Genomic DNA, 16,438 nt, shown 5'->3' on the forward strand with positions numbered 1-16,438 from the left:
GGCCAAGTGGTCCCCAGCCTGCTGCTGGGGGCGTCCCCTGCAGGTGGGTGCCGGCCAAGTGGTCCCCAGCCTGCTGCTGCTGGGGGGGTCCTCTACAGGTGGCGGGCTGGCCAAGTGGTCCCCAGCCTGCTGCTGCTGGGGGGGGTCCCCTACAGGTGGCGGGCTGGCCAAGTGGTCCCCAGCCTGCTGCTGGGGGCGTCCCCTGCAGGTGGGGGCTGGCCAAGTGGTCTCCAGCCTGCTGTTGCTGCTGGGGGGGTCCCCTACAGGTGGCGGGCTGGCCAAGTGGCTCCCAGCCTGTTCCTGCTGCTGGTGAGCACGGGGTGGGGTCCCCTACAGGTGGGGTGCCGGCCAAGTGGCCCCCAGCCTGCTGCTGCTGCTCAGGGGAAGGGGTCCCCTCCAGGCGAGGTTGGGCAGGGAGCACTGTCCAGAGCCGGAACTGGTGGGGGTCCAGGTTGACAGCCTCAGCCCTGATGTGGGGACCCCCGGTGTGAAGCACCCCCATTACTGCCTCGGTCCCCAGTGTTTTTAGCAGCGAAGGGGCCTGACTCAGGGCCCCTACCGTGTGGCTGCTCACAGCTGCACCTCAAGCTGGGAGGAAACCGCCCTGGTCCCTGGATCCAAGAGGGGCGAGTGGCTCACCAGGGCCCTGCTGGTGCTCAGTGACGGGCGCTCCAGGGTGGCCGGTTGCTTCCCGCAGGGCAGACTCCATCTGTGGTCATTCCTAAAACATCTCTGAGGCCCCTCATCTCACTGCCTGTGGCCACCGACTTGCAGGTGCAGAGCCTGTTCCTGGGCTCTGGTGGACGAGAGCTAGAAGGGCGTCGGCCTGGGAGGTCACCCAGCCCTGTCTGTTCACGCTGAGGGTGCCGGCTGTCCTCGGGGCTTGGGATTGGCTCCGGGTGACGGCTGCAATCCCCCCTTCCCCAGACGGTGTTCCTGCGCTACAGGGAGGAAGCCTTCAGCCTCGGGGCTGGCGGCCCGGCGGTGCTCCTGACGCTGCTGCTCTATGGCTGGGCTGTCGTCCCCCTCATCTACGCGGCCAGCCTCTGCTTCTCCAGCACGAGCAGTGCCTTCGTGAAGCTCATCGTGGCGCTCAACTTCCTGAGCATCGGCCCCTTCATCCTCGTCTCCCTCACCAGTGAGAAAGGTGAGGCCGTCCGGGCCACAGGACCCACCCACTGCTCTTGCTCTAGCGGCACAGCGGTTGTGCCGTGCAAACGTGTGTCTGCGGAGGTCTTGTGCGAGAATGTGCATAGCAGCCTTAGTCTCAAGATTCCCAAACGGGGAGCGTCCCAGACAGCTGTCCCCAGGGGAACGGGGACACAGATGGGGTGCACTCACGAAATGCAGTGGCAGTCCTGAAGCCCCGCCACTGCTGGGGAGTAGCTGCTGACCCGCAGCACCCCCAGGGGACACAGTGGGACTGCCCGCAGGGTTGCCAAGGCTCTCAGTCTTCACAGAAGCAGTGTCTCACGTCTCTCCCACGGAGTAGCTGGTGGTGGCTTCGAACTGCTGAGCTTTAGGCTAGCAGCCAAATGCCTCAACCACTGCACCGCCAGGGCTCCTTACATTTCAGCAACAGAGAAGGGAAACGAGCATGGACGCAGGCAACAGTGTGGACAGACGGAGAGGCACGCTGCTGGGCAAGGGACGGCGGCCACGGAGGAGCCGCCGCTCTGATGCCACTGACTTGAAGCCGAGAGCAGCAGAAGCGCGGCTGACCTTGAACGGTGTGGGGGAGGGGCACCAGCCTCCACCCAGTCAAAGCTCCACATCTAACCTCTGAGTCCCCAAAAAGCTTAACTAGTAACCACCTGGTAGCATAGTGGCTAAAGCACTTGACTGCTAGCCAGAAGCCTGGCGGTTCAAACCCACCAGCCACTCCTCGGAAGGAAGGTTGGGCAATCCTACTTCCGTAGTGATACTGCCTCGGAAACCCAAGGAGGGGTCGCTATGAGTCGGGCCGACTTGACGGCACATGACAACAACAACAACAGTAACCACCTACTGTTGACGGGAAACCTAAACGACCACCCAGGCAGTCGATTCACGCTGTACGGCTCGTAGCGTCACACGACACCGCCCACACGTGCGCAGCTGTGTGACGTGCTGAGTAGGTGGGGTTCATCCAGGGGCGTGGGTCATCGTGAAGATCTACAGCCTTCAAGAGGTGGAGGGGCGGAGGGGAGGCGGCAGAGGCAGGCACACTCTGTCTCACGCGAGGGAAGTACATCCTCATTTCTCTTTCTCGTTTCTGTAGAAACGTTTCTCCACAGCACCACTGCTTCTGCCATTTGCTTTAGTTTCAGTGCCCGTACCCTAGAAGGATCCGTGTCTTGGAGTCAGAGGCAGCCTTGAGTAACGGCCCTCGCCGGGCCATCTGACGCCATCTGTGTCTGGCCCTGCAGCTTCCAGGCTTCTTCCTCAGCGTCTGGCTCATCTCCGTCATGGTGGCTTCTGTTTGTTCCTCTGCTGCCGTGTCTGTCAGCTCTCCAATTTTCCAAGAGCCATATCTTGAGAAGAATCCGCGTCTAAGTGGATGTGTGGTCAAGACCCCATGTTGTTAAGGGTCGTCTGTCATCGGGGGACAGCCAGGACGGGACACAGGAGCCATGGAAACAATCGATGACTTGATTGGGGTGTTGGTGACACAGGTGTATACATTGACCACAGTCCATCAGCTCGTCCAGTTATTGAATACGCGTCTCACTGCAATAGATAATCCTCAGGAAACGACCCAGCCGGCAGGGGCGACGCTCGCGTCCCGACAGCTGAAGGGAGCACTCACTCACCCTCCCACCATAACGCTGGTCCTGTCCACGCCTCCACGCTGTGCCTTACCTTGCCCCCCACTCGGGCACCGTGCCTGCGGCCCCCTCAGAGTTCCGTGTGACCTTTCACACATTTCACGCTCAAAACCCACGGAGCTCCAGAGGAGAGCCTCTCCGCCCGGTCGGACCACCAAAGGCAGCGGAGAGTGGACTTCATGCTGGAAGGGGAGCGGACGCCCCCGGAGCAGGCCGAGCGAGGCGGGCATGGCTGCGGAGACTGACGAGGTCCCCGCCGAGGCTCCCACCATCACCGGTGCCCCGTAGACACTGATGGCTCCCTAAGGCCCATTGCAGGGACTCTGAGCCAGGTGGCTCAGGGACTCAGTTTGAGAAACGTGCCCTAAACTCCAGCGAGGACCTTAAACTGCCTGTAGCCCAGCCTCACCCAGGGCACAAGGACTGAGCAGGCTAACTGCAGGCGCCACGGGTCCCTGACTCTGGGGGTCCCTCACGCCTGCAATGGAGCCTGCAGGGGGAGGGAACGAGGACGTTGTCGGTGTCGGCCGGCCCCTTCTCTCGCTTTCTTCCCGTGTTCCTCCCTGCAGGCCGGCGCAGCAGTAGGCTTGGCGCCCTGGCTCCACTAGGCAGACGGCACTTTCCAGCTTCCTCACTGAGCAGGAAGCTGGTGGGTCTTGGGCAGGAGGGCCCGGTGCCGGGAGCTTGACCTCTGGCCTGTGGTTTTACAAGCTCTGCCCTGCTCCGCAGGAAGGAAACAGATAGAGACTCGGGGCCCAGGGGCCCAGCTTGTGATAGGTAGCTGTGCTTGCCTGGCCTTAGCCTCTGGAAGCACGCCCTAGGGTCCTCATCCGGGCGGCTGCAGCTGTGGCGGGCAAAAGGAATGTGAGCACTCGGGCACTTGTCCCAGAAGACGCCCTGAAATGAGAGAAAGGAAAGCTCAGCTGACCGCCTGCTCAGGTCCGTCAGGGTGCGGACGGTGACGCTGAAGCTGCGGTTCCAGTTAAGGTACCAGCACGGTCACCTTGGGGTGTGGTCTCGGGGGTGTCCCAGCTGGGACAGACTGGGAGATTAGCTGGTGGGAACCCTGTGGCTGGAAGAGGGGAAGGCCTGCAACCCACAGTGGCGGCCACAGCAGGCTCCACGGGCACCGTGACCCTGGGGCGTCGTGGCCGAGTCTGAGCACACAGCTCCCAAGTCCTGCCCGGCGTGAGTCTCTCTCTGCTGCATGGAGTCTGAGTGCGCCCTGGGAAGGCGGGTGGGAGGCCTGATGTCACTCATCCAGGCTCAGCACCACGAACTCCCCGGAGGCCCACTGCACAGAGTCCAGAATGCTGTCCTCCGAACCACATCCGGGAGTGGCGTGAGCGCTCTGTAATGGGCTCGGCCTCTTGCCAGGCATCTGGGAGGTGTCCTCACACTGTCTTCCCCGGAGCATGTTGATTTGCCCCTGGTCTCACGGTGTCATGCAGGTGGGCAGGGGTGCTGACGCCCCCTCGGCTTCTCCTCGTGGGTGCTGAAGGTCTGCTGGGCTTTGTGAGGGCAGTACCTGGAGCACCTGTAGGGGGTGAAGGCTCAGTGACGCTTACAAACTGGCAGCCACTGTCCCACTGGAGCGTGGCCCGAGCACACTGTGTGCTTTCTTTCACAAATTAGCTGCTGTGCGTCCTTTAGTTTGTAAAGCATCTTGTGTTTCTTTGTTGGAAGTAAACATTGAAGATATACCACGAAACCCTGCCCATGGGTCAGACTCACAGCAGCTGTGGGACAGAGAACTGCCCCAGAGGGTTTCCCAAGCTGTCAGTCGTTACAGAAGCAGACTGCCACATCTCTCTCCTGTGGAGAGTCGGGGGTCCGAACTGCCAGCTGTTTAATTAGCAGCTGAGCACTTAACCACCGAGCCACTCAAAAACCAAACCCACCGCCACTGATTTGATTCCGAATCTTAGCAACCCCCATTGCATTCCTGATGGAAGTAGGTTGCCCCATCTCCCTTCCATGGTGTGGCTGGTGGGTTTGAACCACCAGCCTTCTGGTTAGCAGTCAAATGCCTTAGGCACTAGGCCACCGAAGCTCCTTTGTTGAGCCACCAGGGCTCCTAAAATACACTGCAGTTCTTTTTATAACTCTTTTCAGCGTTCTTTTAATAGAACACGAGCTTAAAAGTTGACTCGTGTTGACCTCTGAGGAGAGCACTTAAGGAGCTCTTGTTTCTAGCGGCTGGTTGGTCCTCTGGACTCTTGGAGGCACATGATGATAATGTTGGGTGCCATTGAGGGGCTCTGACTCACGGCGACCCCGTGCGCAGCAGGACGGAATGCTGCCCGCTCCTGGACCTCCTCACAGCCCTTGCCGTGCTCGGCCCCGTCCTGGCAGCCGCTGGGTCAGTCCACTGTGATGAGGGTCTTCCTCTCTCTTCCTGACCCCCCATTGTACTGAGCATGGTGTCCTTGCCCAGGGACTGGGTCCTCCCAGTCACATGTCCGAAGCACGTGAGACGAGAATTCACCACCTGCTTCTGAGGAGGATTCCTACTGTTCCTTCCTCCCAGACGGACTTGTTTGTTCTTCAGGAAGTCCGTGGCATCTCCAGTTTTATTTGCCAGCACTGCATTTCAGAGGCATCTGTCCTGTACAGCATCTTCAAGCAGTGATGGCTTGGTGTCCATGCACTGTGTGGGCAAGACTGTGTTGTCACTGATCTGCGACATCTGCACAGCTCGGACTGGGCCCTGCGCGGTCTGGCCCCCAGCTGGCTGGGGGCCTCAACTCCCTGCGGCCGCAGATCCGCCCCCTGCCCGGTAACTGGCTTTTCCAGTACACCATGCTCTTCTGATTCTTTGCATGAACAGTTGGAACCGAAGGAAACGTGACAGATGAAGAGGCATTTATAAAAGGAAAACACAGGGCTGGGGAGTTGAGTTATCGCACAGGGTGAGAACGAACAGGACCTCAGGTAGACCAGGTGTCTGGCCTGGGGTCCTGCGACTGTGCCAGTACTGTGGTGGACATGGGAAAGAGGGACACTGGGCCAGAAGAGGTGACAGAGGGCGTGTGCTTTCTGTCCGTGAGCAACGTTAACACCGTCGATTCCCTCACAGATCTGGACTACAAGGCCATCTCCAAGTCCTTGGATGACACATTCCTGGTCCTGCCAGGGCACTGCCTGGGAATGGCTTTGACCAGCCTCTACTACAACGTGGGATTCCAGAAGTTCTGCAACACCAAGAAGCTGAACAAGACTGATTGCCTCCAAGCTTGTGAGTATTGCAGACAGAATAGGTAATTCCATTTAAGGTACAAGTCACACAACAAGAGTCACACTTTCAAAGTGTGCCTTTGAGTGGACTTCAGTATATTCACAAGGTCACACAACCACCACCACATTCTGGTGCCAGACCGTGTTCTTCACTCCCGAGAGAAACGCTGTGCCCGAGGGCAGTCACCCCATCCCCTGCCCAGCCCCGGCCAGCAGTCACCTGCTCCCTGTCCCCATGTGTCTGCCTGTCCTGGGTATTTCTTACAGAGGGACTCACACAGTATGTGGTGTTTAGTGACTGACTGCCTTCTCTTAGTGTGGGATGGCCCGGGCTCATCCCTGCTGCAGCTCTGGGAGGAAGTGCTCCGCTCCTGGGCTGGGCAGTACCCCGTGTCTCGTTTTGCTACCCCTCCATTGATGGTGTGGGCTTCTCTCCCCTTTGGGGCCATGACGAGTAACACTGCTCTGCACGTTTGTAGGCAGAGGTGTGTGGACGTTGGTTTCCGTCTGCCATGGTGTCCACCAAAGAGTGGTGTCTCTGGGTCACAGGAGAAGTTTGCTCTCTTACTGCTGCCAAGATCCTCTTTTTCTCTGTCTTTTCAGTTTGATGATGTTTCCAGATGTGGGTCTCTTTGAATTTTTCCTCTTTGGGTTTCATTGCGCTTCTTTGATTAATATTTTCCAGTAAATTTAGGAAGCTTTGACTGATTACATCTTCAAATATTCTTTGCCCCGTTTGCTTCTCCTTGGCCCCCACGGTGTGACGGATCACTTTGTATGGCCTTTCTTGCCATGGTCTTGTGACTTCCACTGAATGACTGTTTCTGCTCCTGTCTCTTTACTGGTACAGTCTGCTAATTAGGTGATGCATCTAGTCCCCTGGGGTTCCTGGGCCGCCCAGCTGCCGTCAGGTATCCTCTGGGGTTCCTGGGCCAGCCCCCCTGCCGTTGGGTGCCCCCTGGGGTTCCTGGGCCAGCCCAGCTGCCGTCGGGTCAGTGCTGCTCGTGATGACCCGTGTGTCAGAGCACAGCTGTGGAGGGTTCCGTGGCTGGTTTTTCAGCAGGTCATCACGAGGCCTTTCCTCCAAGGCACCTCTGGAACTCAGAGCTCGAAAGCATTGGGTGACATCCAAGCATGTTTGCTGTCTGCACACCCAGGGATGTCTTCATTCTTTGCAGTATTTTGAGTTGTGGCTGTAGAGTCTGTCCAGTGAAGCCAGTGTTGGGGCTCCTGAGGCACATTGCCTATCAGTTACTTTTTTTTTTTTTTTATTTGTGCTTTGGGTGAAACTTTACAGAGCAAATTCACTTTCCATACAGCAGTTCACATATACTTTGTCTCATGACATTGACTGCAATTTCCCACAATGCAACAGCTGTCTTCCCACTTCCTCCCCTGGTGGTTGCGTGACCTTGTGTTATTGTTATTGTTATGTGCCATTGAGTCGGACCCAACTCATAAGGACCTGTCCTTGGGTTTCCGAGGCGGTATCACTACAGAAGTAGATTGCCCAACCTTCCTTCCAAGGAGTGGCTGGTGGGTTTGAACCGCCAGCCTTCTGATTAGTAGTCAAGTGCCTTAGGCGCTATACTACCAGAGCTCCTTTCCTTCCCATAGCCACCTCTTCCCTGTGTCCTTCCCTCCATGCACTCCTGCCTCCTGAGCTGTCTCCCAGTGCATAAGCAGCCCTTCTTTCTGCCGTGATTGTTCTCTCCAAGGAGTGTATCTACCTCAGGTAAATGTTCAGCTCATGTGCCTGTCTTTGCTTGGCTGGAAACCACAGGAGTGGGTTCAATTCCAGACCTGAAGGGCAGCTAGTGGGCATAGTCTCAGTGGTTCCACCAGGCTCCATCAGACCGGCAAGCATGGGCCTTTTTTAAAATCCTATCAGTTACTTTTTGCCTGCGCACAAACAGGACCCTCTTATTTCTTCAGGTCTCATACTTTTCTGTTGAAAACTGGATGTTTTAAATAACAAAGTGTCGGCTTTGGAAGGTTCTCTTCCCTCTTAGGGGTCTGTCATAGCAGCTTTCTGTTGTTGTTTGTTTGGTGACTTTACTGAATTAATTCTGCAACATCTGTCGTATTTGTCATGTGTGACCCATGTCTCTTTGGCTAATGTAGGGGTCAGTTAATGGTTGGACAGGGATTCCCTTTAAAATCTGGAAACACCAGCCTCCCAGCCTTTCCCTGAGGCTCCTGTGTATGGTGGGGTGTGCCTCCAACACTCAGCCAGGCAGTTGGTGATCCCGCCTGTGCTCTGGCTTTCTGCCTGGGCAGAGCCTGGGGCACGTTGGAGCTTTCCAAACCCCTGGGAACATCTTCGCTTTCAGCAAGCAAGGTTATGCCGTCTGCTTATCACAGGTTGTTAATGAGTCTTCCTCCAATCGTGATACAAGTTCCTCTTCATATAGTCCACCTCGGATTATTTGCTTAGCATACAGATTGAATAGGTATGGGGAAAAGATACAACCCTGACATACACCCTTCCTGATTTTAAACCATGCAATGTCCCCTTTTTCACTTCGAACAACACCCTCCTGGTGTATGTACAGGTTCCTCATGAGCACAGTTAAGTGTTCTGGAATTCCCATTCTTCTCAATGTTGTCCATCATTTGTTATGATCCACACAATCAAATGCTTTTGCACAGTTAATAAAACACAAGTAAACATCTTTCTGGTATTCTTTGCTTTGAGCCAAGATCCATCTGACATCAGTAATGATATTCCTCATTCCACATCCTCTTCTGAATCCAGCTTGCATTTCTGAAAGTTCCCTGTCAATATACTGCTGCAGCTGTTTTTTAATTATCTTCAGTAATATTTATTTGCGTGCAATATTAATATTGTTCAATAATTTCCACATTCTGTGGGATCACCTTTCTTTGGAATGGATAAAATATGGATCTTTTCCAGTCAGTTGGCCAGGTAGCTGTCTTCCAAAATCTCTTGGCATAACCGAGTGAGTGCCTCCAGTGTAGCATCTGTTTGTTTGTTGAAACATATCAATGGGCCTTGAGCCATCTCAAGGCTCAATTCCTAGAGCCTTGTTTTTTGCCAATTCCTTCAGTGCAGCTTCAACTTCCTTCTTCAGTACCATTGGTTCTTGATCATATGCCACCTCCTGAAATGGATGAACATCAGCCAGTTCTTTTTGGTACAGTGACTCTGTGTATTCCTCCTGCCGGAGTGTACCTTGGAAGCAAGAATAGACAGACATCGTCTCACCTACTTTGGTCGTGTTGTCAGACAGAACCGATCCCTAGAGAAGGATATCATGCTTGGTAAAGTGGGGTCAACAAAAAAGGGGAAGGCCCTCAATGAGATGGATTGACATGGTGGCTACAGTGATGGGCTCAGGTATGGAAAGGATCATGAGACTGGCACAGGACTTGGCAGTATTTTTTTCTGTTGTACACAGGGTCGCTGTGAGTCAGAGACAACTCAACGGCACCTAATAACAACAACAACAAGGAACATCTTATTCCATGGTTTTTTTTATTTTAAGCTTTTTGGTCAATCTATTGTTTGCCCAACTACCAACCACCACATCAGGCAGCTGAAAAGTTAATTTAAAAAAAAAAACAAAACCCTCCCTGGGTTTCTGAGGTGGTATCTAAGGAAGTGGACCACCCAGTCTTCCTTCTGAGGAGCAGCTGGTGAAAGTTAGTCAAGTGCCCCTGCCCCCGGGGAAAAGATTTTCCACAAGTGGGCAAGTTCTGAATCAGGTCAAATACAGACTGCCTTGCAAGTAGGGTCTTCTAAGGGACCACCAGACAGGCTGGACAGCAGCAGTTTCTTGTGAGGCTTGGAAAGAGCTCCAGCTGCACTGTCCTATGATGATGGCAGCCTACTGGTTGTCCCTGTGACTGTGGCTGTTGTCTGTTAAGCTAGAGTGGGAGATGCATGAAGGGAAGGACACAGGGAAGAGGTGACTATGGGGAAGAAGTGGGAGGGGAGCTGTTGCATTGTGGGAAATTGCAGTCAATGTCATGAGACAAAGTGTATGTGGGCTGTTGTATGGAAAGTGAATTTGCTCTGTAAACTTTCCCCAAAATCACAATAAAATAAATAAGTAAATAAAAAGGTCATTTGCAGCAGATTTACCCAGTGCAGCAGTTTGATTCCCTGACTGCTGCTTCCACGGTTGTTGATTGTGGATCCAAGAAAAATGAAATCCTTGACAACTTCCATCTTTTCTTGTTTATCATGATGCTGCTTAGTGGTCCAGTTGTGAGCATTTTTGTTTTCTTTATGTTGAGGTGTAATCCATACTGCAGACTGTAGTCTTTAATCTTCATCAGTAAGTGCTCCAAGTCATCCTCACTTTCAGCAAGCAAAGTTGTGTGGTCTGCATATCTCAGGTTATTAATGAGCCTTTCTCCAGTCCTGATGCCACATTCTTCTTCATATAGTCCAGCTTCTCGGATTATTTGCTCAGCATACAGACTGAATAAATATGGTGAAAGGATACAACCCTGACACACTCCCTTTCTGATTTTAAACCATGCAGTATGCTCTTGTTCTGTTTGAACAACAGCCTCCTGGTCTATGTACAGGTTCCTCAAGAGTACAGTGAAGTGTTCTGGAATTCCCATTCTTCTCAGCGTTATCCACAATTTGTTAATGATCCACACAGTCGAATGCCTTTGCATAGAACATAATACATAGGTAAATATCTTGGTGATATCTTTTGCTTTCAGCCAAGATCCATCTGAGATCAGCAGTGATATCCCTCCTTCCATATCCTCTTCTGAATCCAGCTTGAATTTCTGGTGGTATCCTGTCAATATACCGCTGCAACTGTTTTTGAATTACCTTCAGCAGAATTTTACTTGTGTGTGATATTAATTATTTTGTCTGATAATTTTCACATTCTGTTGGATCACTTTTCTTTGGAATAGACACAAATATGGCTCTCTTCCAGTCAGTTGGCCAAGTAACTGTCTTCCAGATTTCTTGGCATAACCGAGTGAGTGCCTCCAATATTGCTTCCATTTGTTGAGACATTTTAATGGATATTCTGTCGATTCCTGGAGCCTGGTTTTTGCCAGTGTCTTCAGTGCAGCTTAGACTTCTTTTTTGATACCATTTGTTCTGATCATAGACCCCCTCCTGAAATAGCTGGACGTCGACCTATTCTTTTTGGCTCAGTGACTCCGTGTATTCCCTCCATCTTCTTTGGATGCTTGCTGTGTCGTTCAGTATTTTGCCCATAATCCTTCAGTATTGCAACTCCAGGCGTGAATTTTTTCTTCAGCTCTTTCAGCTTGAGAACTGCTAAGCATGTTCTTCCCTTTTGGTTTTCTAACTCCAGGTCTCTGTCCATTTCATTATAATATTTTCCTTTTTCTTTTCAAGCTGCTCTTTAAAATCTTCTGTTCAGCTCTTTTACTTCATTTCTTCTTTCACTTTATCTACTTTCCGTTCAAGAGTAAATTTCAGAGTCTCTTCTGACATCCATTTTGGTCTTTTCTTCCTCTCCCATCTTTTTAATGACATTTTGCTTTCTTCATGGATGATGTCCTTGATGTCATCCCACAACTTGTCTGGTCTTCAAATCTTTTTTTTCAGATGGTCTCTAAATTCAGATGATATAGTCTCAAGGTCATATTTTGGTTCCTTACTGTGACTTGTTTTAATTTTCTTCAGATTCAACTTGAACTTGCATGTAAGCAGTTGAGGGTCTGTTTGATAGGCAGCTCCTGGCCTTGTTCTGACTGATGACATTGAGCTTCTCCATTGTCTCTTCCCACAGACAGAGTCGGTCTGATTCCTGTACATTTATTCCATCTGGTGAGGCTCACTTGCACTGTTTATGTTGTTTAAACATAAATAATTAAAATGTATTTGCCATGGATAAGTTGCTGGTCTTGCAGAATTCTATCTCTGGCATCATTTCTATCACCAAGAGCATTTTCCAACTACCAGTGCTTCTGTGTTTCCAGATTTTGCACTCACTGGTAATTATCAATGCATCTTGATTGCATGTTTGGTCATTTCAGACTGCAGAAGTTGATTAGAAAAAAATCAGTTTCTTCATCCTTGGCTTTACTGGTTGGTGTGTAAATTTGAATAATGGTAGTAGTAACTGGTCTCCCTTGTAGGCATGTGGATATTATCCTATCACTGCCACCATTGCACTGCAGGATAGATCTCAAAATGTTCTTTTTGACAATGAACATGACGTCATTCCTCTCGAGTTCGTCCTTCCCAGCGTAGTGGACCATGTGACTGTCAGATTCACAATGGCCTATGGCAGTCCATTTCAGCTCACTAAAGCCTAGGATAGTGATCTTTACGTGTTCCAGTTCATCTTTCACAGCTCCCAGTTTTACTACACTCATGCTGTGTACATTCCACATTCTGATTATTAATGGATATTTACAACTCTTTTTCCTCATTTCGAGTTGTGCTCCATCGGCCAATGAAGGTCCTGAAAGCTTTACTGCATCCACGCCATTAAGGTCAACTCTGCGTTGAGGAGACAGCTCTTCCCCAGCCGTATTGCGAGTGCCTTCCAACCTGAGGGGCTCATCTCCTGGCACTGTAACAGTGTTTCCCTGCTGTTCATAAGGTTTCCAGGGACCAAGTTTTCAGAAGTGGACCTGGCCACATCCTTCTTCCTAGTCTGTCTTAGTCTAGAAGCACTGCTGAAACCTGGCCACCAGGGTGCCTCTGGTGGTGTTTGAAATATTGGTGGCCTGATTTCCAGTGTTACAGCAACATGTAAACCAGCACAGTATGAGAAACTGACAGACGAATTGTGGGATTGTAAGTACTCACTCACTCGCTGCCGTCGAGTCCATCCCGACTCAGAGACCCTTCCTTGGGTTTTCAGGGTGGTATCTCTACAGAAGTAGATTGCCCAGCCTTCCTTCCAAGTAGTGCCTGGTGGGTTTGAACCGCCAGCCTTCTGGTTAGCAGTCAGATGCCTTAGGCACTACGCCACCAGAGCTTCAAGGAAATGGCTCGCATACTGTGGAGGCTGCCAAGTCTGTGGGTCAGGGGTCAGGCTGCAGCCTTCTCCTGATTCGCGTGGTTGAAGGAGCTGACAAGCCCCAAATCTGCAGGTCAGGTGGCAAGGTGCAGGCTTCTCACATCCGAAGAATGTGAGGTTAGATAACATAACAGCAAGATGAATGCAGGATCAGGGGAGAGCAAAGCTTTGCCAGAACATTCATTTATATATTGGATGCAGGCCACACCCCATGGAAATTCCCCTTCCAACTGATTGGCTGTTCACATCAGATCACAAAATGGAAGATGATTACATAGTGTCTGCCGGGCCACTGAGAATCATAGTCTAGCCAAGTTGACACATACCATTAACCATCAGAGGCAGGGATATTTCTTCAGAAACCTGTGTTTTTCACTGCGTTATTTTTATAAAACATTGGTTATAGCAAATGAAACAATGTATTATTCATGTTTATCATCTGCTGGAACATGTAACAGCGTTGGTGATGAACGTGGTTCTTCAGAATGACATTTGTTTCCCTAGGAATTTGCCCACTCTGTACAAAAGGTAAGGAAAAGTTTAGCACACTGCCCCAAGATGGCTAACATCTGCTTGTCCCCTGTTAGCAGAGGGATACATGGTCCAAGAGAACATCTATGCCTGGGAATCTCTAGGCATCGGGAAGTACATGACAGCCCTGGCCATCTCAGGACCTGTGTACCTCCTCCTGCTTTTCCTCATTGAGACCAACACCTTGAGGAGGCTGACAGCCAGGGTCTCTGGCTTCTTCAGGAAGCAAAATTTGGTGAGTGCATCAGACCATAACTCCTCCGGGGAGAAGTCAAGACCCCGTGGCATCCTTCTGTGATCTGTCTTGGGCTCGATTCAGAGCATCACACTGAGGCCGTCTAGTCTGAACTCGGGGCAGAGAGGCCACAGCCACGCCCAGAGCCTGGGGAGAGGGAGGAAGACTCCGGCTGAGTGCTCAGTGACCCCCGTTAGTGTGCTGGTCCCCGTAGGGCTTTAGTGGCCCCTTGACAGCTGAGGAGGAAACAATACACTGGCTGGGGTTTCTCGGAGCACCCCGCATTCTGCAGCAGCTGCTCCTCACAGACATCCAGTACCGAAGGGAGCGAGCTGCTCTCTGGCTTTGGTTGACTCATCTTCAGGGCCTGCGGTCTTTTTATGCTGGGCTTCCCAGGCTTTAAATCTTTTTTAGGTTCCCCCAAAAGTGGGTGCTCCATGAACATGCCATGCCCCCTGCGTCCAGTTCAGTCTGGAATACAAGTAGTTGCTCTTGAGACAGGAGGGGGTATGGGGTGAGAGCTGAGGCCTCCTCAGGGGCGGTCCACTTGAGGTGCCCCTCAGACTCTACCTCCTCCCCTAGCGCAAAGTCTCCTCTTCCGACCTTGTCTTGGGAGTTCAGGAAGTGACTCATAGCCCTCCATCAGCACCTGGAGACCAAAACATGGCAGAGGAGGGGAAGCAGGAGCCGTCCCACTGGGAGCAACTGTGTGGGCAGGACCCGCTGGTGGTTAAAGAATTATCGAAGGTAAAGTGTGACATGCCAGTTCTTCCGGGCCCTTGCCTGAGGAAGAGCACATCCCGAAGTCACGTGCCAGTGGGAAGGCCTCTCTTGTAGACGGGGCGCCCCAGGGAGACTCCCGTGGGCTCATCTGCCTGTGCATGGCTCCCGTGGGAGCACATCTGTGTCCTTGGGGACTGAGGGCAGCCCTGCTGTGTCTCCCTGTGGGCCCTTCAGGCAGGAAAGCCGGGGAAGGGAAGAGAGGAGACAAGAGCTGCGGATCTCAAGGAGCGAGGGGGGCTGGCAGGGTGGCAGCGCCAGGTAGAACTGGGGTCGGGGCAGGGCTCGTCAGTCTTCCACGTCCTTCAGTCTTCCCCAGAGCCGGGAGGACATTGCTGAAAGACCCTTCCAGCCTCCAGGACCTGTAGCTCTTCCCCCAGCCCCTTGGTCTTGCTCAGTGTTTCCCTGGAGTTTTGGTGGTGAGCACGCAGGCGGCATCGGTGGGACCTGCCTGTTCAGGGACCGGACGGGAGCGGCCTCTCTGAGCTGAGCCTGCATATGCAGGGGGCGCTGGGAGGAGGGCGCAGCCGTGGCCCAGGCAGGGGGAGTCCTCCTCACAGGCCGCCATCCCGCCAGGTGTACTTCACGGAGGAGCCCCTGCTGGCTGTGGACGGGGTCTCCTTCACCGTGCAAGCGGGAGAGTGCTTTGGCCTTCTCGGCACTAACGGAGCCGGAAAGACGACCATTTTCAAGATGTTGACCGGGGAGGAGCTGCCCACGTCCGGGTACGCCTTTGTGCGGGGCTTCAGCGTCAGCTCTGACCTCAGGAAGGTGGGTGTGGCTGCGGCGGGAAGGGGCACTGGGACGAGACTGGGGAAAGGAAACTGGGCCTGGACTCGGCCCCTTGGATTCTGTGTGTGCGCTCCATCCAGGCGCCTGCTGCAGGCGCACTTCTGCACAGCCCACTGGCCTCCTAGATGTCCACGGGCCCTGCAGCCCAGCGGGCCCCACAGGAGCCCCCCGCTGCCCCACGCACTCAGCCGCCCCGCCTGTGCCTCCTGGTGCAGGGAGGGGCGTACGTCCCCCCACACTGTCCAAGTCGGCGGCCTCAGCCCACAGACCTTGGACCAGGTCCCTGCACACACACACACACACACACACACACACACTAGCCGAGGTCCCGCCGACCGGGCATCCCTCCCGCTGAGCTGACCCAGCCGAGGTGGCTCTTCTGTCGTTGTGGTCAGACTAGCCTTTGCTGCAGTGTCTCCTAATGCCACGCCTGTCCTTCCTGACCCCCTCTCTGCTGGCTCCTCTCTGTCCCAGCGGCCTTGCGTCGAGTTGTCCTTCCCCCAGCTGGGACCTGGGTGTCCTCCAGCCGGCATCCCTAGCCCTCACTCCTTCTCACTCCACAGACTGACCCTGACCGGGTTGCTTTGTCACTGGCTCCTGTCACTTGTTTTGTTTTCACTCTTTAACTTTTTAAGGTGATTTGGGTGAAAGTTTACAGAGCAAATGGGTTCTCCGTTCAACCACCCAAGCACATACCGTTTGTGACGTTGACTGCAGTCCCCATGATGTAACAGCGTTCTTCCCACCTCCTCCCTGTGGTTATGGTTTCCCCTCATCCCTCCTGTCCTGCCCTGTCCCTTCCTGCCTTCTGAGCCTTCTCCCTGGGCCAACGCTGCCCTTTGACCTTGTGGGGTTGCCTGTCCTACGGAGCACTACCTCCCTGGTGGTACCCATCCCCTCACAGGCTTGTCTGTCATTTGGGCAAAAGTTGAGCCACCGGCTGAGTCCAGTTCCAGGCAGGAAGGGAACTAGGGCCACGGTCTCAGGGGTCACAGCAGTCTCCACCCCCAGGAAGCCTGCTCTTTCTGTGACTGGAGTCCGGGCTCACTTTCTCC

General features: G+C 53.2%; 1 protein-coding gene across 1 annotated transcript in view; it reads left to right on the plus strand.

The window, feature by feature from the left end:
- The window catches only part of LOC103196012 (ATP-binding cassette sub-family A member 17-like), a 112,373-nt gene that overhangs the window by 88,544 nt on the left and 7,391 nt on the right, over window positions 1-16,438 (plus strand). The window contains exons 20-25 of the mRNA XM_007939668.1: window positions 99-309; window positions 928-1,147; window positions 5,887-6,045; window positions 13,633-13,811; window positions 14,394-14,558; window positions 15,168-15,362. Coding sequence (XP_007937859.1) covers window positions 99-309; window positions 928-1,147; window positions 5,887-6,045; window positions 13,633-13,811; window positions 14,394-14,558; window positions 15,168-15,362 — 1,129 coding nt within the window. The remainder of the gene's footprint in view (window positions 1-98; window positions 310-927; window positions 1,148-5,886; window positions 6,046-13,632; window positions 13,812-14,393; window positions 14,559-15,167; window positions 15,363-16,438) is intronic.

The sequence above is a fragment of the Orycteropus afer genome, unplaced genomic scaffold, assembly GCF_000298275.1.
Source record: "Orycteropus afer afer isolate SDZICR_OR568_19922 unplaced genomic scaffold, OryAfe1.0 scaffold00061, whole genome shotgun sequence".
Taxonomy (NCBI): domain Eukaryota; kingdom Metazoa; phylum Chordata; class Mammalia; order Tubulidentata; family Orycteropodidae; genus Orycteropus; species Orycteropus afer.